General features: G+C 36.1%; 1 protein-coding gene across 2 annotated transcripts; it reads left to right on the top strand.

Annotated features, from left to right (window-relative positions):
* Positions 1-13907: 13907 nt before the first annotated feature.
* On the top strand, positions 13908-18384 carry LOC103405869 (uncharacterized). Of its 2 annotated transcripts, none has more exons than XM_029097131.2 (5): positions 13908-14232; positions 15550-16429; positions 16534-16628; positions 16722-17942; positions 18027-18384. In XM_029097131.2, the coding sequence occupies exons 2-5, from the start codon at positions 15571-15573 to the stop codon at positions 18054-18056; spliced, it is 2205 nt and encodes a 734-aa protein (XP_028952964.1). In that variant the 5' UTR covers positions 13908-14232; positions 15550-15570; the 3' UTR covers positions 18057-18384. The 2 variants fall into 2 exon arrangements, with proteins under 2 accessions (XP_028952964.1, XP_028952965.1); XM_029097132.2 differs by having other exon boundaries at positions 13970-14232; positions 15538-16429.
* Positions 18385-26520: the final 8136 nt, after the last annotated feature.

The raw sequence follows: 26520 nt of genomic DNA, 5'->3' as shown, positions 1-26520 counted from the left end.
ATGAAATCATGTGATTGAGATTCTATGGCCTGTGTTTTAATCTCAACCACACAATTTCATTAAAGTCAATCTAACGGTGGGGAGCGTGTCCCCATTTTTTTTGAAAAAATGAGGATCCCTCCCCTAAGCTCCTATATATATATCAGTTTCTGAATACCTTGTCCAAATTAGATTCATATGTGGTTTGTAATTCGATTTAATTTACGTTTGGTTCTGGGTTGTGAGGGAGGGGTTACTATTCCGAATCCATTCTCCAGAAAAGTAGAACTGGGAAACCCAAACGATCCCAATTCAGGAGAAACCTCGCTGCAAACGGGGACGAAACGAAGGAGAGAGAAGAAAGCGATGGGGGTTTTGGAGGGAGAGAGGAGGGAGAGCGAGGGGGTAAGTCACGTGCAGAGCGAGGGTGGGCTCACCAACGTTAACACCATCATCCGCGTGAAACACCTTTCTTTACAAACCTTTCTTTTCATATTACATTACTCAATATTAATAACGACCAACAAGACCAATATGGCATTATCGACTCAAAGAGAAAAAGACGTCTGCGCTCTATCACAATAATAAAAAAGGAGTTTAAACTTTATATTAGGGTGTAAGTTTGAATTACGTCAGCTTTTTAATTTAATATTTACTCTAACAAATTTATCGTTCAATTAAAAAAAAAAAGATGAAGTCTTCTTTCATGAGAGATTTTTTATTCTGTCGAAAATATAGTCAAGTACCTTAACTGTCATAATACAAATAGTAGAATATTTGAAGAAAAAAAATTAACTATCTGTATTATGATACTTGATGAATAGGACGATGTTCCCTACACGTTATCTTTATTTTCTACACACATTTATTAATTTATGTCATTTGATATTCTTCAATCTCTTCAGTTCGACAATCAGAAATTAAGAAAAATGTGTAAAAAATAAAAATAAATGTATCTTAAAACTAAAAATAAGTGTGTACATGACACTATAAAAAGTTAGAAGGGTGAAAAGTAATAGAAGATGTAAGTTGGCCAAACAACAACCAACCACAACCAAAGACTACCTGTCTTCTACCACCACCTGTAATTTAGCGTCCCAACGGGTACGGTTTTGGTGGACCAAATCAGTCAATGCTTTAGCGGAGCAAGTGATTTCAAACCTGCAACTTCTACGTATTCAGCACGTGCCCTTTTTCAATTAGGTGTCAAGTTGTTGATATGCTATTATTCAACTGTATTAGGCTCCTTGTCTTACAATTTGTATCCCCAAATCTAGCCCTTCACTCGTTTAACAATTCTATAGACCAGGAGAGATTTTTCTAATATGTTTGAAATACAAAACGGTACGTTATAATATAAGTGGAGGAATTTTTTTTTTTTTAAGTGACTATCCGCTTGTATAATGAAATATGACGTATATGTTTGTATTCTGGGCACACACTGAAAAATATTTCATTGACTAGGTATATTTTGAGTTAACCAAGGCATATGCCATGAGTCTTGCCTCGGACAAGACGTTACTAATTGCTGATATGCATTCATGCGTGCATTGCGTGCTCATTTTTTATGTATGATGTCGTGTGAGTGACTATTAACCGTAAATGTATATACAAAGAGAATCAATAATGGGACTCTTAAGTCATAAACGCTTGTAAGAAAATAATCTATAGTGGAGCTCTTAACTGTAGATTGAGAATTTCGTACATGAATTAGTCAAGTTTTAGTAATTATGGGGTGGATGTGATGATCATTTTTGGTTTTATTGCATTCTTTTCATATTGATTGAATATCTATTGCTATATTAAATAAGGTTTAAAGATTGGTTTAGTAGTTTCTTAGGGTTAAATAATTTATTCCTCACTCATTTAGGGTGTGTTTGGTATGCGGAATGGAATGTGAAATAATTTTTCATATCTTTTCTTAGGGACAGGAAACACATTTTTCTATGAGAAATTTTATTTAAACTTATCTAACCTCTTTCTACACTCAACTTACTTTATTCACCCATACTATTTTTATTAAAGAATTAATATCTCTTTAAACTCAAATTTATTACCTAAACTACCATCTCAAACCCAATTCAAAATGTAAAATTATCTTTACACTAATTCCCTTTATAAAATAACATCTCTAATTGAATGTTTTTTCTTTCAAAGAGGCGTCCTTGACCCCTCTATAATTGCATATGCCGTATAGGACCAGCATTTCCATGGCTGCTTTTTTTCTTTCTGCTACCACAACCCTTCCATGGACTTGGGATCCAAGAGATCATTCCATAGACTTGAATTTGCCAAGAGTATGTTATACAAGCTCCAGTTCAATCTTTTTTAAATCGAGCATTTTCATGTACTTTTTAAGAAACTTTGAGGTGACATAGGATAGGACTGGGTGTTTTGCTGCTATGTTAATAAACAAATAAACAAATTGGAGCTATTTCGAATAAAAAAGGTGCAAGACATTCCACCAGCTAGTTCGTGGTTAAGGTTGAGCGATCTTTATTTGCACCAAGAATCAAGTTTTAAGTCTTTGCAGTACCAATCAAAAGTCCTTGCAATGGTGTTTTGGGGCGCATACAGATTGCAGAGAAAAACAAATACAATATAATATAAAAAGTATGAAATTTAATCCAAAGAAGAAGCAAACAAACAAAATATCTATAAATCGAGTTATACCTTAGTTGGAGGATTAAAAACTTCAAAATCACCATTCATCAAATAGAAAAGCTTGTTTTTCTCTATCAGAGCTATTATTGTTTTAGTCCGAATGAACGTAAGATAAACAAAGAGTGATGCTAGGGTTTAATTATAGTATGTGGGTCTATTGATAAATTTCATTTTTATTATTAATTTCATTTTGTACTTAATACTAATTATGCAATAGGATAAAATAGACAATTAACATTTAAAATTTAAGTTAGGTGTAGAAAGAGGTTAAATGAGTTTAAATGAAATTTTCCTTTTCGTATTATAAAGATAGGAAAATAATATATGAAATTTAGGGATAAAATTGTATTTTTATTTCTTACTAGGATTATTATTAGCAAAAAATATGAAAAAACTAAATTTGAGTACGAAGAGTTATTGTTAGCATAATTGGTTTTTCAATATGTAATGAGGATAATTTTGTCTTAAAAATGTAATTAATGTTGTAAGTGCGCAATAAAGTACAGGAAATGCCCTCATTTCCCACCACTAATTACAATTTTTTTCAAGCCTCATTTCCCGCATACCAAACATAGTCTAGCGTATATACATCATTTGTAGTTTAGTCGGTTACAATGAAGAAAATATCGGTAATATCGGAAATATAGGTAGTCCGAAAATACGGAAATATCGATGAAAATATCGGGATAATATCGATATCGATAAAAATTACATAGAAACCACGAAAATTGTAAGAAAAACATGGAAATTTTTATTGAAACTTTGCAGGATGTTTATTTAGTCAATTATCTATTAGTTTATCACCAAAAATTGGAAGGAAATGCATTGCATGATTGATTTAACATTATCAAGTTGATTATATAGCGAGCTGACAAACATTGTGAGTGTAGAAAATATGTAGTAATTAATGAAAGAAGTTTAAACACACCATAATCATTTATATATAATGAATTAGTACAATATTTTACACTTTATACATTGCATTTTTGGTTCTTCTCTGACAGAATTTGGTCTTCACGTGGAGAAGAAGATAAAGTAAGCAGATTTTTTGGTTATTCTCTGACAGAATATTTGGTTCTTTTTAGCAAAGTCACTTCCAAATCTTTCATACAAAATCGTGTGCCACACACACACACCCTCAAAAGTTTTTTTCTTTTTCTCTCGGATAACACACACACACACACACATAACCACACACACACACACACACACACACACACACACACACAAAACCATGGTTTCATACAAAACCGTGTGCCAAAACCGTGTGCCACACACACACACACACACACACACGCACACACACAATCTCTCGATCCTTCTCCCTCATTCCACACACACACGCAAACACACCCTCCCTCTCCTTGTTTCTTCTCCAGTTCTCCCCCCATCTCTTTTATGCATCTCTCCTTCCCAGATGAGACAGACACACACACACCCCACTTCCCCGTGTTTCCCCCTTCCCCAATCCCTCGAACCTTCTCCCTCATTCCTCTCCTTGTTTCTTCTCCCCCAATTTCAGCAACTCTCATTCCCGGAGCACAGCCACACCACACCCACACGAGGCAGAGGATCCATCAAACCCGAGCGGGTTTTGGGATCCGGAGAGAAGGGATTGCGGATTTTGATGGGTCTGAGCGCGGATTGCAGAGAGAGGCGCAAATCTTGGCAGCTGCGACGACGGAGCCTTGGCTACAGTTTTCTGACGACGGAGCCTCGGCAATTTTGTCGATAATATCGAAAATATCGCGATATTATCACGAAAACCATTTGGATAGTTATAAAAATATCGGTCCCCTTAAAAACCGATATTATCGACATTTTGTTCCTTGGTCGGTTATTATGTGGCAACTCAAATTTGGTAAATAGGGTTTTCAATATTATTAAGGGCTGGTTTGGTATTGTTGTGCTTTGAAAAAAAAACTGCTGTGAGAATAAGCGGTTGTGCTGTGAAAATAAGCAGCTGTGAAATAAATCAGCAGAATGTTTGGTAAACTTTTTTGTAAAAGTGCTTTTGGAAAAAAAAAGCAGTCTGATAGTGGGTCTTTTTCATTAAAGGAGCACTGTAGCTCCATGTGCTTTGAAAAAAAGCCATTTTTCCAAAGCTGCAAATAGCGGCTTCAACTTTTTCCTTTGATTTCAGCTTATTCTCACAGCAGCTTCCAAAATAAGCCATTTTTTTTCAGTTTACCAAACACCTAAAACCCTCACAGCTTTTTTTCATGGGTGCTTTTTTTTAAGCACCTCACTCTCAAACCACCTTTAAGACATGTCAAGTGAGTGAATATGTTACACATGATAAGATTTTGGCTTGACATAACTAAAATTTTGGCTCTTTAAAGACTGGTGTCATTTAGTCTCTTTCAGGCAAAATCAATCTCTTATTGTCACATCCCAGCCCGGGGTCCACCACGTCTCGGGCTCGCTCCACCATCGTAGCACGATATTATCTGCTTTGGGCCCCGACCACGCCTTCATGGTTTTGTTTCTGGAAACTCACACGAGAAATTCACAGTGAGTCACCCATCATGGGATTGCTCTCGCGCGCTGCTCGCTTAACTACCGAGTTTCGATGAACTCTGAAGCCAGTGAGCTCCCAAAAAGCCTCATGCTAGGTAGGGATGAGAATATACATTTAAGGATCACTCCCCTAGGCGATGTATGATGTTACAATCCACCCCTCTTAGGGGCCCGACGTCTTTGTCGGCACACCACGGCCAGGGTTAGGCTCTGATATCAAATTATCACATCCCAGCCCGGGGTCTACCACGTCTCGGGCTCGCTCCACCACCGTAGCACGATATTGTCCGAATTGGGACTCGACCACGCCCTCACGGTTTTGTTTCTGGGAACTCAGACAAGAACTTCCCAGTGGGTCACCCATCTTGGGATTGCTCTCACGCGCTACTCGCTTAACTTCCGAGTTCCGATGAACTCTGAAGCCATTGAGCTCCCAAAATGCCTCGTGCTAGATAAAGATGTGAAAATACATTTAAGGATCACTTCCCTAAGCGATATGAGATGTTACACTTATGCACTTAAGGGCATAAATATACAATTCTGAAAATTAGCCCAGGCAGTAGAGTGCTAAGGAATTTAGGCCAAATCATTCATTAAAATTAGGGAACTTTAACGAAAAGCACCTGGTATTGTTCACTTTAACGAAAAACCATATTTTTACACTAAAAAGTCAATCATGGTACTATTCACTTTACCCTTTATTTTGTCCTTATCATTAAAACTTAAAGTTTTCAAGCCCTTTTCATTAATTTTCCTTTAAAATTAGGTAGGAAGTTAGTCGGCCGTTAGACGTTGTCTAGGCGGTCTAGGTGTTGATAGTTGGCGATCTAAGCGGTCTCGTCAGAACCACGACGATTCTTCAATTCGATGCAATCTGACAAGGAGAGAGAGAGCACTAGAAATCTGCAATTGCACAAGAAAAAAGAAGAAGAAGAAAGTTTAATGCCTTGACACCAAATCCTTTGCTTGAGACCACGTACTTAGGGTTTCTCAAAGTAAAGAAATAACACTTTATTTCTTTCTTTCTTTCTTTTTTTATGAGAAAATAAGGTCCAATTTAATTAAAATAAAAACTAATGAAAAATGACTTGAAAACTTTGAGTTTTAACCAAAATGACAAAACGGGTTGTAAGTGAATAGTACTATGAGTGATTTTTTAGAGTATAAATGTTTTTAACGTTAAAAGTGAACATTACCATAAATGTTTCGTTAAGACTCCCTTTATTAAACACTAGATAAGAGACTCTGCAGCGTCGTTATCCCACTAATCTTTTTTCTTTTATTGAATCTTATACCATTAATCTACAATTCAAATGATCTTGAAATACATAACTTAAATCAGGCGAGAACAATCAAAAATCCAATCCACACATTTAATTAGGTGATTATTTAACATAATCCTAATATAATAGAAGATAACAGTTAAGATATTAAATAAATAAATAAAAGTATTAAAATATTTGAAATTATATGGGTCGCTAATTTGAAATTACGGGTCGCTCCGCTAATACAGATACCTTCTAAGATGGAGGGTAAGGACAAAGGATACTTGCTTACATACTTGAAAATGGAGAGATCAATTGCCAATTGAAGATGTAAAGCTCTAATTTAGGGTGGGTATATCAACGCATTTAGATTTAGTCAAAATTATAGAAAAATGTCCATAAAAAAAAAAACTCAAAAGTTCGAAATTTGCAATGGGTTTTGGCAAAATTTCCATAGTAAATCGGTAAATATGGTTGATATTCATGAATTTTTCGATACTTGCCAATATGGGTTGAAGTTTGCATTTCACATCCACTTTCCATATCAATTCTTGATTTTTCGGATATTTAGACGGAAATATTGTCAATTTTGTTGATGTTGATGCAGGGTCCCTTTCGACCCTCAAAATAGGGCCGCCTGGAAGGAAAAAAAAAATACGGAAGGCCCAATAAAAGTTAAAGCCCAAAGAAGAATAAGAAGCCTAATGCCCAATGGAATTAAAAGGGTGCACTTCCGAGTGCTATCAGCTTGGTTCAACATAAAGTACTTTTTGACCACCAAAGACACGTGCAAAGATTGACAACTTTATGACACAAGGCTTGTAGCAAACATACTTAGGCATCGATCATGTCACGTATCAATCATCAATCAAAAGCAGAAGTTTAGGACATGACGTAAAAGTGGTCGGATGCTACTCGAAGTGGCGTCGTTGACTCATCAAGGGTGAGCATGTTGCTTGGCACATACCGATCTAGAAGGGTGTGCAATCCCAATGAGCAAATGTCACTTCGCAGCAGAATATCAAGTGATGATTCAAAAAGTTGTCAGTACGCTAGTCGATGTAAGTGATGCATTAAATGCTAGAAAAGTAAGATTATGTGAGTCCAAAGCTTTCTGGGTTCATGAAAGGCTTATGGGAAGGGGTGGGAACCTCTTATAATGGGTTTAGATGACTAAAGGGAGATAGAATTTTAGTCTTTAGCTGAGTGCTATTTGTAACTTTTGAAATCAATATAATCTACACATTGAACTATGAATGTAACCAAGTTTGAAAGAGTGAGCCACTTAAATTCTGAGTTCATTTTATTTTGATTTCAATTCCAAGCGCACCATAATTAATTATTCTGATTTATTAACCTGCAAATTTTGAGCGACGGGCCAAAACACAAATCCTCCCATATATGACAATGGCACAGAATCATACGTTTGGATGACAAAGCTAGTTGCAAAGTAGATATTTCATATTCTATATTCCAACAAAAAGAAATATTATTATTTTCACATGTCATAGTATCATACCATCAATAATTGATAAAGGCAAAGGACCACATAAAGATTCAAAAGAGAAAATAATTTAAATCAATAAAATAGGGAAGAGGATGACCTCGGGACCTCCGTTCAACTTTTTCTCAGTTGTTCACACATTCTCAATCCCATCAACATCATAAATAATTGAACGAGTAAAATATCTTTTAGAGCAAATCTACCCTTAAGAACTTTATACCAGCATTCAGCGCATTTATCTATTTAAGTGAACAGTAATAGATCCCAGTAAACAATAATAGACCAAAGCATCTCCATCCCTAACAAAAAATAGCCTAGTCAATTTTATTAAAATATTATTATTTTTATTATAAAATAAGAATTTATTTTTAATTTCTGAATTTATAAAACATAAAATAATAATAATAATAATAATATCTAAATTTATTAAAAAATTTCTGTATTTTTAAAAAGTGCAATTCTTAATTTTTTTGGGAAAAAAATGTGAACCATTGATCTGTGATCGGACGGTCCATTTTAAAAGTCAAATTTAAATTTTTTTTACCGTTGGAAATCCAACGGTCTACAAAAACTAGCCGTTGGAAATCCAACGGCATACATTTCGCCACGTCGCCCACCCGGGGGTGGGGTGTGAGTGCGCCTGCTAGGCGGGCCCAACCTTTGAACGTTTGTCGGCTACTCGCCATAAAGGCCGCGTGAAAGGCACGCGCCAGCCCAATTGTCCGGTTCCTTGCTCAGTCAAATTTGGGACTGCGTCCTAGGCAAAAGGGTGGGCTGGAGTGGATTAACTGGCTCCCAGCCTGATTTTTGTACTTTGTGCTGGGCTATTCCACCTCCCGTGGACTTGCTCTTAGAGAGTAACTTATTTGAAATGTACTCCTCGTTATTGTACATTTGTTTTCAATAATACCAAAACATAATGGGATACGATGAGATAGAATCTAATAGAAACAAAGACATAATGAACAAATTATCTACTTTTAGAGGGCAAAGCGAACTCTTTCATACCGAATTCTTTATCAAAATGGATTAATCTTCAAGTATATTCGAACCTATAACCAATCAGTTAACAACTTACCTCTTTATCACTGATCGACTGAAGAATGACAAGAGATTAGTTCTCATAGGGTATAATTCCCACTCTAAGCGTCAATTTTTTATATAACGTTGTTGTTAGATCAGAATGTTATGTTAAGGTGAACTTATTTCTTACAAGTTGCTCTTGTTTGTGAAAGTTTTTTTTTAGTAGGTCGTCGTGGAAAGATGACTTTACTGTCTTTATTTTATTTAATATATTGGTTGTCGTCACACGATCCAAGGCCAAGTGACCCATAAACAAATCCAACAAATAAAAAGTAGACTACAATCTTTCGTTCACTTTTATTAATTTACAAGTTTAAATTAACACTTGTTAGTTTCTTATGAACTATTTTATGGTCAGATCAAAAGTCTTTCTAAAGTGTATGCTCCATCTGGTGTGATGAGTAATATGTATAATACAACATTTAAGGAAACGTAGAATTAAATTTAAGTCGTCGGTTGCATGAACATATTTTCATTTGATCATCAAGCTTAATAGAAAATAATTGATGGTCATTTTATCATAGTTGATAGGAGCATATTTATGCGACTTAGTTGGCTTGTTCTTGTGCATTTATGTCGTGTTTCCTTAGTTATTTTAATGTTTAAAGTCATTTTCGTGTGTTTTCAGATTTTATGGACAAAGTAGGCAAGAAGATGCATTTTGGAGCATTTTGGAGCAAAATGGAGCTTGGAATGCATGTCACATATTTGGGCCAAAGTGGATTGACGAATTTGAGAACTAAAGAGGCCAAGAATGTGAAGAATTATGGTCCAAAAGATGAAGAACTCAGCCCAAAAATTTGTCACCCCAACTTGCCTTCATTGCCATGCAAAACAACATAGAATTCCCTTTGGATTCCCATGCCATGCTTGATCACTCTTGTCCCCTACATAATTTCTGATTTCATGCTTCAATTCATTTAATTATTACACTTAATTGCTTGATACCTCTTGTTCCCTTCACCCATAAAATTTTATACAACTTTCACAACCATAACATGCACTAATTGATGCTCCATCATTCACATTTGGAATCTCATGCCTTGTGTACCACATGTTGCTGCACCTTTGACCCATTTATTGACACATTTTCACCTCCCTTTCCATCTCTATGCAATGTACACAATCATTCATGCCCCCTAGCTACAAGACCACTCCATTTTACCATTCACACTTTGCATCATCACTTCATTTTCACCCTTGGACCATTGCACACCACATACACTCTTTGCCGTGCATTCTCCCTAGCCTAACCTGATTCTCTAAGGTTTTTGGGGCCTATATATACATGTTTACACCCCTTGGCAAAGGGTTCACACTCTCATATTCACCATTCATCACAGAAATTCGTCCATACTCACCCTAGGTAGCAAAACACCCCAAAAACACCATTCTAGTGCCTAGAAAACATAACAGCCACTCCACCTTCTTCCACCCTCTTTGCCTAGTTCTCCACCACCCTCCAACCCTCAAACACTCCTCCACACTTACCCTAAACCTTTCCATACCATTCCCCATCCATTCTACATCATAAAACTACCCAAAAATCCGTCCACAAAGCAATCTGCCGCAAGCAAGCAAAGGAGAATTCTTGGATGCACTTGCTACCCAAGTTGGAGCATTTTAGGTGTTTTCTTTCCTTTGATTTTAATGTCTAATTTTATGTATCTTTGCTTTGTGAGTATGAGGAACTAAACCCCTCTTAGTTAGGGGGTGATTCGAAACCATGTTCATGCTTGCAATATGATTTGATTACATCCAGTTGTGATTCATAAGTTGTGAATTCAATTTACTTATCCGATCTATAAAAAATGATTTGTGTATGTTGGTTGAGAGTGCACGCTTAATTTTCATGCATGAATTTAACGCTAGAATATAAGGGAGTTTCACCTAATCGTTATGAACTTATATTCACAAGTAGTGAAGGTTGCTAGTCACAATCACGTTAAGTAAATTTTTGGCATAAGTTTCATGCAAATCATAGTAACGAGTGCCTCGTCAATGCTTATGTTTTTCATAGAACTTAATGATTCTTGCTTGTATCTCTATTATGCAATTCATGTAGGGAACTTGTAGGGAATGTTTTGGGTTGTCGTATGCAATCATCCAATCCAATAACTTGTGGAAAAACTGAGGGTTAATTAGTGCAATTCACAGTTAATTTGGGGCGTTGAGTATTCATAGCTTATCGAAAAGCAACTGGAAATCGTTTTGTATGCAAGTGTGACATGTGTGGAGAAGAACCTCCTAGCTAGCCTTCCATCCATAAGTTTCATTCAAATTCATTTTACAATTTGTTTTGATTCACTTAAATTTGTCTAAGAATTTGTTTACTTTGTTCTTGTCTTAATTTAATTATTTTCGTCCAAAATCAACCCCATCTTATTTCTTTGAGTCATATTAATTAGAACTTGTCTTAGATTATGTTTTTAAGTGTTTTAGTTCATTAGAAAACCAAAATTTGTCCAAGTTTGTGTTAGAGTCCCAAAACTGCCCAGATTGTGTGTTTAAGGTAGTTTTGAGTGTTTAGGGGCTGTTTTGAGTCTTTTGGTTTGTTTTAGTGTTTTAAAGTACAGTTTTGCATTCTTTGAGTCTAGTTAGTGTTTTAAACTTTGTTTTTACGTTTTCAAGTCAGTTTCCAAGTGATTTAGCAATCCCTCCTAATCCCCGGCCTAGAACGATCCCTACTTACATACTTTACTACAATTGATAAAAAGAGGGTTTAATTTGTGTGCTTATATATTTCGCATCAATAGTTACTGTTCTAGAAGTCTCCGTCTAATGCTGTCTAGGCCCCACTTAGGCACTAGGTGGCTAACAACTGTTCTGATTAATCCTTAAGCATTTGAAAATTAAAAAATAACGCCTAAACCTGCTTAGACATAGGCGCATGCCTAGACCCGCCTAGGTTGCCTATTTTCACTTAGACATGAAATTAATAACTTTCATTTGCATTTATTTTTTTTCAAATAAATTGTAAGAGATTTGTTGAATCATTACCTGAAAACTTATTATATGCTTGTTTCTTATGTTTTCAATATACTCTAATACATTATAATTTATATGTCATTTTATTTTGTAATTTACATATTCCAATACAAAATTATGTAATTTTTTTAAAAGTATAATTAGACATTTATTTATATTTTATGTAATAATTTAATTAAAATTAAAAAAACAGCCTAAACCCCTACCTAGATGCCTAGACACTAGGTCCCTACGCAAGATGAACACCTACTACCTTTTCGAAAGTTAACTTTAAGACTAAAAGGATAATGTGAACCTCTGAATTAATTGGCGAAAGAGAAAAGCTATTATCTTAAACTTTATAACTCCAAAACTATGGATTATTTGACTCGATATTCGTACGAGTTGAATATATTTTAATTTCTACAAAAAGAAATAATTTGATTTTAATTTTCTTCACATTGATTTTATACATAAATTAGGAATTTATTGTCAATTAAAGTTAATCCATACAATATATATGGTATAATAATATAGTATTTACCTCGTTATTTATTAAAGTGGAATATCAGACTACTCTCTTTTATGTAATATCATTAGATCGCAGTAATAGTTACAATGTCACTAGCCATTTAGGATGATCCTTAAATAGAGATTTTTTTAGATTATGGAACAACATTATAAAAGTAGGACAAAAATATTATGGGTTTTTATCATCAATGATTCCTGAAATTGACCAAACTCATCATTTTGGTCTCACTTTCAAAATCAATCAATGCCATCCTCGACATTCACTACCGCACATCAATTTGGTCGTTCATTTAGATTCCGTCAATAATTCTGTTAGTTTGTATGTGGGACCCACAAATCCAATAAAATGGTGACATATTGATTACACAAAAGAAGGGTTTTTATCCCAAATGGTCATTGACATTGATCGAACTCCTCATTTTGTTCATTGAGTTTCAAAAATTGATAAATTTAGTCCTTGCCTTTCACTACCGCACATCATTTTAATCATTCCGTTAAAATTTCGTCAATATTTTTTGTTAGTGTGTAATATGGTCCCACTAATCCAATCATATGGTGCCACCTGAATTAACTATGAGAAACTATTTTTTAAGATTTAAAACTAAAAATAAAATAAGAAATTAAAAGAAAAAAAAGACATCTTCGTCTTCATCTGGGTATATGCTCAAAAAGAAAAGGAAGGCACCATGACACCACTAAAGCTCTTGGCCTCCTGAACTCACTCCTCATTCTCTCTAGTTGGTTATAATTCATCAAATTTGAATTGGATTTGATTTTATCGAATTTAGATTGGATTTTTTTTTTCCGAATGGGATTGTAGGATGTGAAAGAAATGCCAGCGTGGAATACTCGTCAGTTGGTTCACTCTAAAATAATAGTTCTTATAGTTAATCCATTTGGCACTATATGATTGGATTAGTGGGACCACATCAGCACACTAACAAAAAAATATTTATGAAATTTTAACAGAATGACTCAATTGATGTGCGATAGTAAAAGTCAATGACTAAATTTATCGGTTTTTGAAACTCAGGAACCAAAATGAGAAGTTTGATCAATGTCAAATACCATTTGCTATAAAAATCATTCTTTTGTGTAATCAACGTGTCACAATTTTATTGAATTTATGGGTCCCACGTACAAACTAACAGAATAATTGATACAATCCAAATGGAAGGACCAACTTGATGGGCGGTAGTGAATGTTAAGGAAGACATTAATTGATTTTGAAAGTAAATGGCCAAAATAATGAGTTTGGTCAATCTCATAGACTATTTGTGATAAATCTAAATATCATTATTTTTTTTTCCAAAAAAATCAATATTCCTTTTTGCCAAAAGAAGAAATCATTATTTTATTTATATATTTATCTCTGTGTTCAAATTTGGCATTTCATCATCGGCGGGTAAGCGCTGCTCTGCAGCCAAGTATTAAATGACACAAGCGTACAAACCAGCCTCTCTCTCTCTCTCTCTCTCTCTCTCTCTCGCCCTTTATTCTATTCTTTCCCTACTCTACTCTCGCTGTCACATTTCTCTGAATTCCTAGTAGGATTAGGTATTGATTCTCATAAAATCTCTCTGCCTCGACTCTCTCTTGCATTCCATGCCCTCTCTTTCTGAGACTTGTGGAGAAGTTCTCATTTGCTAGTCTTTTCAAGAACCACACCGACGACCTGGTTTCTCTCTCTCTCTCTCTCTCGCTTCCTCTCTCATCAGGGTCAGTGTTTCTCTTAACTTCTCACTGCAATTTTGTTGCTCTTCTTCTTCTTCTTCTTTTTTTTTTTTATCAACTTTTTTTTGCAAAAAAATATATTTATCCGAAAGATATCTGAGCGTGGATTTGATGGTTGACTTGTTCCTTGTTTCTGATCAAATGGGTTTTTAGTTTTGTTTAATTGCTTCAATAAAGATTCAAAATTTAGTATTTTTATTAATTAGCTTGGATTAAAGCGCAAGAATTTGTTTGAGGATGAAAGATTTTGATGTTGGTAATGAAGTGCTGCACGGAATCAAGTGTTTGAATTTTGTACTGGGGTGCTGTAATTATTGTTGATTAATTAGAATATTAGGAATTTAATTTACCCATTAAAGCAGTCTTAGGTCTTTGGGTATCTACTATTTGACCAGAAAGAAAGAATAGGACCAGTCACTTTCACAAAGTGTACCTAACCTTCTGTTTGGCTGCTGAGAAAGATGAAAAGGAAAGAAAATGATGAGAGTGTTACCTTAATTACTCCAGAGTTTTGTTGGTTGATGTTACATTGACTTTATAAATCTTTGGTGGCCAGTAGTGAAAGTTCAAGTCCAATTGGTTTATTTGCTTTTGGGCTTTCGGGTGAGTGTAAAGCCACATCGAGGACTAGAATTTAGCTTGACGAAAATAGTGGATCTCTAACAATGTCTGATTTTAACTTCATTTTGTTAGATATTAAGTCGGTTAATTAGCAGGTCGGCATGAGTTAAGGGAGTTTTAATTCAAATACTTGGTAGCTTGGGAGGAAAAGCAATGCTCAATTTGGCAGTACATTGAAGTAGATACTGTTTGTTTAGAACCTAAACCTCTAATCTTTGTTTGTCTAAATTCTTGTGATGCAACACGTGCAAAATAATCATGTAAGGGTTATTTAGAAGACAGTAGATTCATCTCGAATCCTTTGAAATTAAATAAGTCTGTTTTCCTGAATTGTCGAAAGTGTTTACCGCTCATTGACATTTTTGGCATCAAACCGAAAAAACTGTGGAAAGAGTGTCTGAAATTTCCACTTTAGTATGTTTTATTGAACTCAAATCAACTTTCAGTTGGTATTTACACACTTTGTTTTCGCAAGGATTGCGCGGCATATTTATCAGTTGTTGGTTCATAGACGTGTTTTAGTAGATTTAGTTTTCTTACTTGCCTTTATATTGGACCTTTATATCCGACACTGCCACACACCAGATTAGTTTATATACATCTCCGATATGCAGCTACTCACGTTCCTTAGTTTCTTTTCTTCTTTGGAATATAATTTGATGAGAACAGGGTGCTTTGCAGGAAAGAAAACTATAGTACACGATGCTAAAGAATATGATGGAAGAGAAGCAGTTAGATCTTAATCAGCCACTTCTGTCTGTGAGACGATTTTCACCTACAGCAGTCACCTTAGAAGCTAATGACAAAAGGAAGACTGATAAGTCAATACCCAAACTACCTCTTCCCTTTTACAAATCAGAACTGAAATCAGGTCCAGTGAGGCACCCAGGTAGTGTTCCTTTTGTATGGGAGAAAGTCCCGGGAAAACCCAAGGATGAAAGAAATTCACAGACTCGGGGTATTGAGCAGCCTCCCACTACGCCGAGGCTTCCGCCTGGAAGGGTTTTGAATGCTAAGAAGCAAGCATTGGATAAATGTTCTAAACGCACTACAACTGCTCAGTCCCCAACTGGAAATGTACTTTCCAATTTTAACAATGTTTCAACCTTTGATACAAAAGAAGTTACCAAGTGTGACAGCCTTAAAGAGGGGATGGATGATAAGGATATTGCTGATTCAGAGGATGGTGATGAGACCTATTTAGATGCACTTGACACACTTTCGAGGAGTGAATCATTCTATTATAACTGTAGTATAAGTGGTTTGAGTGGACTGGACGGTCCAGATGCCAAACCATCTGGAACCTTCTCAACAGATCCACAGACTCGCGACTTCATGATGGGTCGGTTCTTGCCTGCAGCAAAAGCAATGGTTTCAGACACACCTCAATATGCTACCAGGAAGCAACCACTTGCACGAGAGCAAGCAATTTCTCAAGAGCAACCTAGAGGGATGAAGAAGGTAGCAAGCGGGGTTAAGCAACATCCACTTAATCAATATAGGCCAAATGATTTGCCACATAATTTTCAAGTTATAGCTGGGGACAAAAGTGAGAATGAAGGTGATTATATAAGGATCTGAAAATTTATTAGGTAAAGTTTTTGAGTCATTTCCTTGATTTAAAAAAAAAAAAAAAATTCTTTTGCCTTCTTAACCTTGTCCCAGGTATGAGAGTGCAACCGCGATTACCCGTTTCCTCAGTTAGTAGACTGCGAGCTAAATCTTCCTATGCCAGTGCTTACAGAGAAGCTAAAAATGAGGTATTTTGCCTTATTTACTTGCGTTTCCCCAGTTTTCCATGTGTTATTATCACGTCAAGAATCTTTATTGAACAGTTTCTATATTTTCTCTAGCATTCTGGGGGTGATGCTTGTGAACAAAGATTGACAAATGGACATCAGGAAGCTGGGATGCCTGAAGATAGGAATGATTTGCAATGTGAATCCAACCAGATCAAAATAAGCGAATGTCAGAAATTAGATGGGTCACCTGTATATAGGCATCAGCAAGGTAGTAACATATCACCCTACCGAAAGGAATGTTTTCATCATGAAGAAAAAGGTTTTCTTGGTCTTCCTGAAAAAGCGAAGAATTCCAGAGATACTAGTAGCTCTGGAAAGTATCGAAAAGACCACAACAATTTTAGGGAATTATTGGCTACTGAGAATGTTGCTCAATGGGAAATGGGCCCAGGGAGTCCTGTATTTGAGAAGAATCTGTATATTGATTTTGTGCATACTGTAAAATCTCCTAAGTCGAAGTCACATTCCTCAGATACAAAGGGCCATATTATTCAGTACAGAGGGAATGATATTGAAATTCCTGAGAAAAGAAATGAAGTGAAAGAAACTCCTTCGGCAGAGTTTTCATTCCAAGATATTGAGTGCTTGGGTGATGGAAATGAAAAGACAATAGTGCCATTTCAAAGTTTGGAGTTTCCTGACTCCAGCTTTCTATCTTGGTCTGGCAGATCCAAGAAGGATGATCAAACAGACATGAGAAATGGTTTTTTATCAGGTCAGGATTCTAGCAAATTTGCAAGCTCAAAAGTGGCTGAACAAGAAAGGTGTAACTTGAAAAGCCAACATTTAGAGAAATCAGTTCATTGGGAAAATTTTAATGGCCTTACTCAGGATTGTATTACATCGACAAGGGCGAAACTGGATGATGAGAAAAAGAGTGATTTAAAAAGCCAACAGTCTAGAAAATCAGGAACAGAAGAAAGTTCTCATAGCCATGTTCAGAAGTCTATTACATTGACCAGCTCAAAAGTGGCCAACGGAGGAAAGATTGATTTAGAAAGTCAACAACTTGTGAAATTTGGTAATCAAGAAAGTTCCCAGGGCCACAATTCACGACGGCCTCTTGGACCACCTTTACCGAAATCTCCATCAGAGTCTTGGCTAAAGCGTACCTTACCTAGTATTTCCTCGAGGAGCTCATCTTCACAGTGTTCTTCTGGTTCACAGATTTATGCTATCAGCCAGCCTTCGAAGACGTCCTCTCTTGGTACCAAATGGGAGACAATTGTTAAAACTTCTAACAAGCACCATGGACATCTGCGGTTTTCAGAGGTAATTCCTTAACTCGTCACCTTAACAGCTTCAGTTTACCTGTTTGGTGATTGGATTTGTTAATGATAATTTATATTTTGTCAGGAGCTTCTGACACCTATACCGGAAGCTTAGAAGTCGGATGTTTATCTGAAGCTCACCAGCTTATGTGAATACTCTTTCTATGGGTGTAAAGGTGCTGAATATAGTTTTTTTCCTTTCACTTTTCTAAAAGTTTCTCTCGAATGTGTTGCCCTTGTAAGCTTTATACACAGAAGTTGGTACCTAATGAAAACTATATATCAATAAGCCCATCTTGTATCATGTAATTTTCTTGTAAATCTCATCATATCATTTTTATGAACTTAACTTTCCTTTAGTAGGATTCTTGTGTAAGGGGAATCAAAAGATGTATTTGTTTCTTCATTTCCTTAATAAAAGAGAAGTGATGTACTTTGAGCCACTCGCTTTATCTTCCGTGCATGTTAAGCTGATAAATCTTATACCAATTCGATATTTTTGTTGAGTTGATGAGGTTTTAGAATTAACATATCGGTTTGGTTACATGAATTTGGAGGCTTAATATCTTCCGATCGATTATTGATCACATTTTTGTGTATATTATGGCTAGTTTGAGAGAGAAGTATTTGTTTATGTTTGGCTTTAAAAGCCTAGGATTCTTTTGCAGCGTTCCTAAGAAACTGTTGCAAAAGTGAACCATTATCACATCAGTGGAGTTGCAGTTGCTATATGTGATGTCTCTGATATTCAAAAGGGAATAGTGATGGTTTTGGGTCAGTCGGCCGCACACGAATGGGCGGCTCATAAATCATCAACGGCTGGAACAACTGTCCCAAGTCAACTCCTTACTGGAAAAACATTGTGGCACATCTCATTAGTTATTCTTAAGTTGTGTATGGCGTAACTGCCATTAATATTAATTTGTGCTGCCAGACGAATGGTACCATCTTTACCTCAGATGGGTTTATCGCGCTTTTGCTAAATATCAACTTCCTGAACTGCTCAGAACTCCTTTGAACTCTCTTTGCTTGCAAATTAAAAGTTTGCGGGTTGCTATGATAGGGGAGTTCTTGTCAGCTGCCTTGCAGCCATCGCAACCACTAGCTGTACGTGTTCCTGCTCAATGAATTTTCTGTACTGTTTCATATCTATGTCCTATATATCTAATCTGCTATGTCCTATAAATCTGTATTCATCAGTTGGATCTCGATAAGCAGCTCAGAACTTCACCTGTCCCAAATTAAAAAAAAATTATTTTTCTTTCAAACCTCCTCACATTACATGATTTCCATCGAGTTAAAGAAAAGTGGTTTTGTGACTGGCCTACTAGAGTTCTAATCTGACATGGTTATACGTATACTGGATGCTTTGTATGTAACTACATATAATACAGGAATTGTGCACTTTTTAAGAGAAAGTAAGGATTATACTGTTTTCGTACGTGATTCCACTGGTGTATCTGATTCGATCCTGATCCTTTTTGGTGGTGCGTTGAACCATGGAGTCCAGGTGATTATTCAATTGTATAACCCTGAGTTAGTACAAATGTATGGAGACTTATTGTGATCTTGTATTCTGTACTTTCCTCATTTTATTTTTCTCTCATTTTTCCACCATGGTTGGGCATTTGAGAATGTTGGACGGTTATATTGACTTCTTCATGGATCTTAGTTTGGTGGACTGCTATTTGAAGCTTAAGGAAGAACTAAATGAGCTTATTCAAAGAAAAAAAATGGTGAACTATTAGGCATTCATTACTTTTAAAGAGCTTATTATGTTTGTCGTTTAATATTCTACTTTCTTGTTTTAGCCTTTAGTACTGGGGTCGAAATCCTGGTTCATGAGCAAGGAAAGGGGAGCTTATGATTTGGTTGCCTGTCTTGTATGAACGTTACGTTTGTTTCTTTCTAGCATCTCCAGATTCTTGTACTGGGGGTTTTTACTCCCTTGCAATGATGCACAGCTTGTAGATCCTAGCCTTGATATCGACAAGTACCTTATGCTTGCTGTTCAAGAGCTGGTATCCGGAGATCAATGTGAAGGGAGATTTGTATTTGGTCGTGACAGCAGGAAGCCAAAGGAGTCTGGTGATAACAGCAGATTCACTAAAGACGGGACCAATCAATGGAGTTTGCTTCAAACTCCGTTGATGAGAGCAGGACACTGCTCCAAAATACAAAACAAAGTACCTTGAGACGAATGAGTTGAGAGGACTGGTGGAGGTGCAAGGGCATGCAATTTGTTGGGAAACCTAAGAAAAATAAGCAGCTTGCAGAAAGGGATGCTGCTATAGAAGCACTGGCTTGGTTGACTCACACATCAGACAACAATCGTGATAAAAAATACAACTCCACGCCTGATGGCACTGACAAGATGCTAAAACTCCTCGGGAAAGGTAGAAGATCAAAACGGCAGTCTGGTTGAATGTGATTGCTGATGTAGAAGATGAAGCTGCTTCCATCTGGTGGTTGAGGACGCTGTAAGCCATATCTCCTTAGGACACATGGGGCGCGTTGCATACATTAAGCATGTTCGTATGTAGTTTTGGTAGAGTGGGCTAGTATATATACAGATCTTTTCCTTGTGTTTGCAGGGGGTGTTGTAGATGGTCGAAGTCGTCTGGATTGTATCTTGGCAGCCGGTGACACTATTCACGAGTCTGTTAAGTTATGCAAAAGGGTGTGTGGATAGCACCACCCTAAAAGTAATTACAACGATTGTTATTGTAAACTTGGTAGTTATCTCAAGTTACACGATTTCTTGTAATTTGCAGCTAATTCTATTAAATCTATTGTTAATTTCAATCCAATCATCTATGGCCAAACAAGGCCGGCCGTAGATTGATCCTTCAGTTGTTGATTATATTTTGCAATTTTGCAGCTAATTCTATTAAATCTATCATCAATTTTTCACGTCTAGTTGTTGATTATATGTTGCATGTGTTAAGTAAATGCATGTAGCGTCGTAGCCAAGTCTCATGTATGTATAAATCTTTACTACTAACCTTTTAATTCTTGTGCTCCTGAGTTTCAGCTTTAGTCAACTATGTACTGTTCATGGTTTAATGGTTTACTGTTCTGCCTGGGATGCGTAGACCTTTCTAATAGTTTGAAACTTGGGGGATTAGCATTGAACTAGATTAATACGATTCAATCTTTATTCAAAACAGCTAATGGATTTGTCTCGTCCCATTTGTTTAAATATATAAATTGATTGGAGCCGCAATAGCAAATAAGATGAGAGAAAATTGGTTAAGGTGGTTTGGACATGTTAACAAAAAACCTACAAATGCTTCGGTTCGAAGATGCGTTTATGAGACATAGGCTGATGACAAAAGTAGAGGAAGACCTAAGAATACTTGGAAAGAGACTTTAAGAAAAGACATGGAGCACTTGGAGCTAACTGAATATTTAAAGCAAAATCGAGCGCAGTGGCGTTCTAAGTTTGTACAGCCGACCACGCTTAATTAGTGGGATAAGGCTTTGTTATTGTATAAATTGATCGGAGTCTCGCGCATTTATAAACTTACGTAAAACATTTGAATTCTGGGAAGGTCTGTTGATTTATATGCATCATCCAAGTCAAGCCCAGTTCTGAATAGTAAAACTTCAAAGAAGTTTCATGAAGTTTCTGCAGCCAGAATTGTCAACCAAATACTTTGAAAAGTATGATTTCAATTCAATACGGCACTAACATTATAGGTATATATACATACACACACACACATATATAGTGAAGCTGTATAATCTTGTATTAGTCTGCAACACAGTGAGAAAAAATGGCTAGAACATACGTTGGTCTAGGTGGTGGCCATGCAGGCGAAGTGGGTATCATGATGCCAGATCACAACTCTGGCGGTCTGCTTTTGCTCTGCATGATTCTTATGTCCCTCTCACTTATCTCAATGGTCATATTTGCCTGTGGTGATTACGAAGGATCAAACAAGGAAAGACGTGGAGGCGGCGCTGCATTTGGACGTGGACGTGGACGTGGAGGTGGCGGCGCTGCATTCGGAGGTGGAGGTGGCGGCGCTGCATGCGGAGGTGGAGGTGGTGGCGGCGCTGCATGTGGAGGTGGAGGTGGAGGTGGAGGTGGAGGCGGCGGTGCTTCATGTTGAGTGGAGGTGGAGTATGTACTTCAAAAAAAGAGGTGGCGGAGGTGGAGTCTGTAGGAAAACTAACGAAAAATTAAAAAAAAAAACTTTAGTTTTAATGAAAAAAGACAAATAAATGTATAGTGAATAGTAATTGGAAAAGGTAAAAATATGTTTTTTCGTTAAAAGTGAACAGTACCAGAAGTGTATTGTTAAAACTCCCTAAAAAAAAAAGGAGGCAATGTATGTTTAGATACTATAGTTATGTAATGATACATTTATACCGATACATTCACATCGAAAATTATGTACTGATACATTCGTACCGAAATTTACGAACCAATACTTATGTACCTATGAGTAAAATAAGGTATCTAAAGTTATGTCCTAATACATTAGTACTAATACTTCTGTACTTATGAATAAAATAAGGTACCGAAAGTTATGTATAAATTATTTTTGTTTTGTTGTAGAATTTTATAATAATAAGAATTTGAATTTTGAATAAATTTTTATGTATTAATATGATTGGAGCACAAAAAAACATTAATTATGGATGGATAAAGAATTTCGAATGGTAAGTTTATAAATAATAAATGTGCTATAATTACTTAAATATGGTAAGTTTTAAAAATAGGGACTTATATTATATTTTGAAAACCATTTAGGTTAAAATCTAAAAACAGTATTATTAAAACCCTAAAATCTAAAAGCCCTATTTATGTTTTCATAAAAATGAAAAAGTAAGAATTTAAGCAAAACCTATTGTAAATATGTAAATCCTTCACTTTAGCTGCTGCATTTGAGATTAGTCAATATGTAAATCCTGCTGTGACCATAGCCAATTATGAACATAATGCCCCACAAGCCTTGGCAACATACGCACGTGGTCCTCGTGTAGTAATCAGGAACGAAGTCAGAGATCTGTATGGATGAGGCATCTTCAAACAACAAAGTCACAAATTAAAAAATTTATTAAATAAAATACTTATATATTAATTCATTAGATTTTTCATACAACATATTAAAATATCTCTCAACGTTGCATGACAACTTCACTACCAATACCATCAAATCTCTCTCTATAAAAATAACACGTTATCATTCATTCATTGATCTCCCATTTGATTTCTCAATCAATTCTTTAAAAATTTCATGACCGAAAATGTTTTTTCAACTTTAGCAGTAGTAACTAGAAGAGTTAATGCTTATGTCACAAAAAAATAAACTAGTGATACACCTTGTTGATGCGACAAACATACGTTTTTCGGCTGAAATACAAATTTGAGTAGGGGTATCCCATGGGCCCAAGGTGGCTCCATATATGGTAATGCAATGGTGGAGATATAATAACTTATCTTCAAAAGTTCTATTTATACCAAAGCTGTAGCTAGCTTAGCTAGGAGCTATGTACAAATTCCTCTTCGTAAAGTTTGGATCGCCAAATAAATAAATAAAATGGCTAGGAGCAGCAAGAACATTGTTTCTGTATCTGCTAGTCATGCAGATTTACTGCTTCCAGATGCTTGTGGTCTTTTCCTTTTCTGCATGATCTTAATGTCCTTCTCTGTAATATCAGTTGTCATATTTTCTTGCGGTAAGTCGTCTAGCAAGAAGAGGAAGAATACGCATCATGGGGACGGAGGAGATGGCGGTGGGGATGATGGTGGAGGCGACCATGGGGGCGGAGGAGATGGCCATGGGGGCCATGGTGGAGGTCACCATGGGGGCGGAGGAGATGGCCATGGGGGGCATGGTGGAGGCGACCATGGGGGTCATGGTGGAGGCGACCATGGGGGCGGGGGTGGAGGTTGTGGCTCGAGTACTACATGGTAATTACTGGTCATCAATGAAGACGTCAAGGGATATAGGGAAGGAGGGAGAGGGGAGTACAGTCACGTGTGCCGTATAATTTCCCTTTATTTTTATATGTAACACTTAAGTAATTTGTTGTTTGTAATTCAAAGGTATTGATAAAACAAAGTTTCAAGAAATTCAAGCATATTAAGTGGTATGATAATTAAATATGCATTAATTAGTACAGTGCGTTGATGGCGTCGAACACTAGCTGTCGTATATTTCTCTTCTCAATATTAGAGTTTATATTTCCCCTTCATGGTAATATGAAAGAAAAATAAAAGAAAGTTCCCAATGTTTTTGGCCGCCTAGACGTTGGACAGCGGGCCTCCGCCGCGATTATTATGAAATTGTTCAACAAATGGGAATGACTATTAATCGGTATCTAGGTGGGCTAAGCGGTCGTTGGGCGGGCAACGCAGGCTAGGCGGCCTCTTGGTTTTGTAACCCAAAAAAAAAATAAAAAATAAAACTCTTTGTACTGACGACAAGAGAGTGATCTGTTGAGGAAGGAGAGAAAGATCTGCAATTTTGTTGTTGAAAGAAGAGAAAGAGTTGTCTGGAACTTCTTGAATCCATCGCTGTCAGGGATCGCCACTACATTGACCTACACAATTTAGTTGATTTTTAGGTTGGGTTGGTCGGGATCTGCGGTTTGATGAAGATGAAGGCTTGTTTGGTCGATGACAGGATGACACCACAGGGAGAGGGTAACTAGGCAAGGCTTGTTTAAACCAAGGGAGAAGCGAAGATAAAGGATGGAGACTTTGGAATTGACGGCATAGAAAAAAAGAAGATGAGAGTAATTGGGTTTGAGTGGGGAGAAGTGAAGAGAAGGGATGTGACTAAGGGATGTGACTTTGGAGTTGATGGCATATAGAAAAAGAAGATGAGAGTAATTGAGTTGGGTGTCAGAAGAAATGATTCAATGAATAAAGAAAATTAATTTTTAATAAATAATGAATTGAGAATATATAATAAATTAAACAAAATATCTAGAAGTTGGTTGTCGAATTTTTTATCATCTTTAGGTTAGGGTTTTATTTGTAAATAACTAAACATACAAGGTCTTTTTGGGTTGTCTTTTTGGATGTATATACTTTGTGTATTGTTTTACTTTTATTTTTGCATTTTATCATTCTTTTATTATCCATAGAAGCATATATATATATATATATATATATATATATTTTTAGGTGTAAATAGACACTTATTTATAAGATAAATAATAAATTTACATAAATCCGCCTAGGCCACCTAAGTGCTAGGTCCTTGTCCGCCGCCCGACTAGCACCTAGTGTTTTTTAGAACTTTAATAAGGACAAAATAAAGGGTAAAGTGAATAGTACAAAGATTGACTTTTTAGTGTAAAAATATGATTTTTCGTTAAAATGAACAGTATCAGAAAGCTTTTCGTTAAAGTTCGCAAAATAAAAATAAGACTTATTCTTTGCAATGCCCTTTTGAACTCCACATCAATCTCATTTTTCTTCTAACACTAAAATTTCGACACTTCACACCCTAGAGCTTAATATTCGCTCCACTCTACACCCTTGGAACTATTTCTTCATAAAAAATTTAAACAAAAATACTTTAATAACTTACAATCATGTTACATTTGAAAAGGTAAACAAAAATGTTTAATAAATAAGTAAAAAATTTGATATTAGGCCGCCCTTGAGTTCTCACAAGTGTAGCACTATAACCATGAATTACTTGTGTAATGGGCTTGGATACGCATACTAATCGGCCCTCCCTGCTTGAAGCCCAAAACTTATAGACCCTCTGGACCCCAGATTTGCATTAGAAGCCCACGGCAATAGAGGTCAGAATTGTGAGGAACTTGACACTGCAGACTGCTGTTTCGTGAAAAACACTTAGAAAGGTTGGTTGCAAGAACTACCTTTTAATGAAGAATACAACCGAGGCACATACGATCGTTTGTCAAACTGCCAACGGGAATGTGAATGTCCATGGTTTCATTTTTTTGACAACTTTCATCGACTACTCTCCTAGTTCAATGTAAAGTCAGTAAGTCACATTTTTATCTTAAAAAATCAATCATGTTACTATTCATTTTTACCTTTTATTTTGTTCTTATCGTTCTTTTCATTAGTTTTCATTTTTTGAGTAAGAATAATCATCAAATAATGACCTAAATATTAAATGGTTTAAATCATGAGATAACATGGTGGAGTGAGGCCAAATGAGTAGTTAACATTGTATTAAAAGACTAATTGGATACAAATGGAGAACTTCTCGTTGTCCATATATAAATATAGAGTAGTTCTAACTAAATAATAAGTTAATACGACGTTAATTACTTGTTTGCACACATTTCATGATATTGCTCATAATTTGAACTGTTCGTTTGAAAGTCCATTGAAAAACCATCCTTGAAATAATTCATTCAGATAAATAAGTATTTAGTTATCTAATAGTACCACAAACAAATTAACACAATGTTCTGGTTGAAATAATATTGGAAGATTAGTCATTAAATCAACATCCACCAAAACCCGAGCATAATGACCGTAAGTGCGATCTCTTTCGGCAGCGTCCAATTGTAGTGGTGTACCCACTCCACATGCAATTTCCACAAGATTTTGAGGGTGCCAATATTAAACT

This window comes from Malus domestica, chromosome 17, assembly GCF_042453785.1.
Source record: "Malus domestica chromosome 17, GDT2T_hap1".
NCBI classification, from domain to species: Eukaryota; Viridiplantae; Streptophyta; class Magnoliopsida; order Rosales; family Rosaceae; genus Malus; species Malus domestica.
This window is presented reverse-complemented; position numbering and strand designations above follow the sequence as displayed.